This window comes from Sinocyclocheilus rhinocerous, unplaced genomic scaffold (assembly GCF_001515625.1).
Source record: "Sinocyclocheilus rhinocerous isolate Xijiao unplaced genomic scaffold, SAMN03320098_v1.1 scaffold153, whole genome shotgun sequence".
Taxonomy (NCBI): Eukaryota; Metazoa; Chordata; class Actinopteri; order Cypriniformes; family Cyprinidae; genus Sinocyclocheilus; species Sinocyclocheilus rhinocerous.
Genome location: NW_015660878.1, coordinates 1,497,318 through 1,498,866, shown reverse-complemented (window position 1 = coordinate 1,498,866; position 1,549 = coordinate 1,497,318). Strand labels below are relative to the sequence as shown.

Below are 1,549 nucleotides of genomic sequence, written 5' to 3'. Positions count from 1 at the left end.
TCGTTTCGCTTCGACGGCTTTCAGCCTCACCCTGCTTCATTCTACTATGTTAATAAATCATTAGCTCATACATGAACATGATTTCTGGCCGAGTCTCATCAGATTGCATCGACTGTGGGGATGAAGACGACAACTCCCATGATTCCACACTCAGTCACGGCGTCATCAAACTACGCCTTTGTTTCTTTGTTTATTTTGAATACGCGCCCTCTAGCGGCGAAAAAATACATATTGTGCCTTTAACTAAAGGAAAAAAAAATTCATTTACAAAATATAATCCAATGAATCCAATGCCAGTATTTTTATTACATTTTTTTATATTTAAATGTTATGTTTAGACAGGGATATTTGGGGTATTTGGGGATGTTAGCTTATATTAGGAAGTTAAATTACCAGTTTTTTTCTTCCTGCTATAGAAAGGAAAAGAGATGAGTGAAATTGCGGCTGTTTCTCTACTGTTGAGAAAACACATTCTTCTCAGATTACTCTATGTAGGCAAGATTTCTCAACTGGCTTCAACACTTGCCTGTTTTAACTTGCTTTTTCTCCACATAGTCCTTTTCATCAGGCCCTGGTGAGCTTGAATCATGTCACCCTGATTTCAAATATCTCGCTTTCTCGCTTCTCAGTCTTCTCTTTTTTTTCCCCACAGGAAACCTCGTCCTGTAGCCCCGCAAGTCACACAGCAGTTTGCTTCACCGACACAGCCTAAGAAAGAGAAAAAGGAAAAGATGGAGAAGGACAAGAACGAGAGAGAACCGACACTGAAAAAGAACAGCCACAAGAAAATGAGGTGAAATGTTGCGATACGGTCCCTGTGTTCATAAATTCACTGCGTAGTTCCTACTCCCCAAACAAATTAAGTGGCTTTCTTTTGCATTTTACGTAGCAGGTGGCTCACTCAGGAAAATATAATGTATTGTTGCTCTCTATGTGGAAAATATTTGAATATAAATTATATTTCATCTACCACAATGCACCAAGAATTATACTACACTTTTTGTCCTCTTGTAGTGACAAAGCTCTTACAAATATTTGTAACCAATATTTGTTACAACGTTTGTGGTCAGTATCATTAATACTTCTGTTCCGCAAGGATGCATTAAATTGATCAAAAGTGAGAGTAAAGACATTTATAATGTTTTTTCTGACCGATGAGCTTTGTAAAAATCGAGACGTTTCAGAAAGGCAGGGCATAGAGGAGAAACAATAATGTACAGTATGTGGAAAATAATGTTTTTTGAACCTTAAACCGCATAAACACATTTCATTACACCAAATACACAAAATAATGTTCTTTTTAGCAACATCATATGACCCCTTTAAATACGAATCCTCATGTTCTGTGTGTTCCTTTAATTACCAGAAAATACACAACACAGAATTTGTGAAAAAATATATTATTCATTATTATTATTTATTCATTTTAGATGTTTACATTTGGAAAAGCTGTGCTTCCTGCATAAACCTGCCCCTGTTGAATTGGCAGTAGCTTGTTGCCCTACACAGTTACATTGTTTATTTTCTTAATTCAAGTTATATTTATATA

At 36.0% G+C, this 1,549-nt stretch overlaps 1 protein-coding gene across 2 annotated transcripts in view; it reads left to right on the top strand.

Annotated features, from left to right (window-relative positions):
• The window catches only part of LOC107725590 (YY1-associated factor 2-like), a 17,093-nt gene that overhangs the window by 11,487 nt on the left and 4,057 nt on the right, over window positions 1-1,549 (top strand). The window contains exons 1-2 of one of the 2 annotated variants that reach the window (XM_016534904.1): window positions 361-574; window positions 653-793. The exons of the other annotated variant lie outside the window; for it this stretch is intronic. Coding sequence (XP_016390390.1) covers window positions 429-574; window positions 653-793 — 287 coding nt within the window. The 5' untranslated portion in view covers window positions 361-428. Of the gene's footprint in view, window positions 1-360; window positions 575-652; window positions 794-1,549 lie in introns of those variants that run through there. 2 annotated transcript variants of the gene reach the window in all.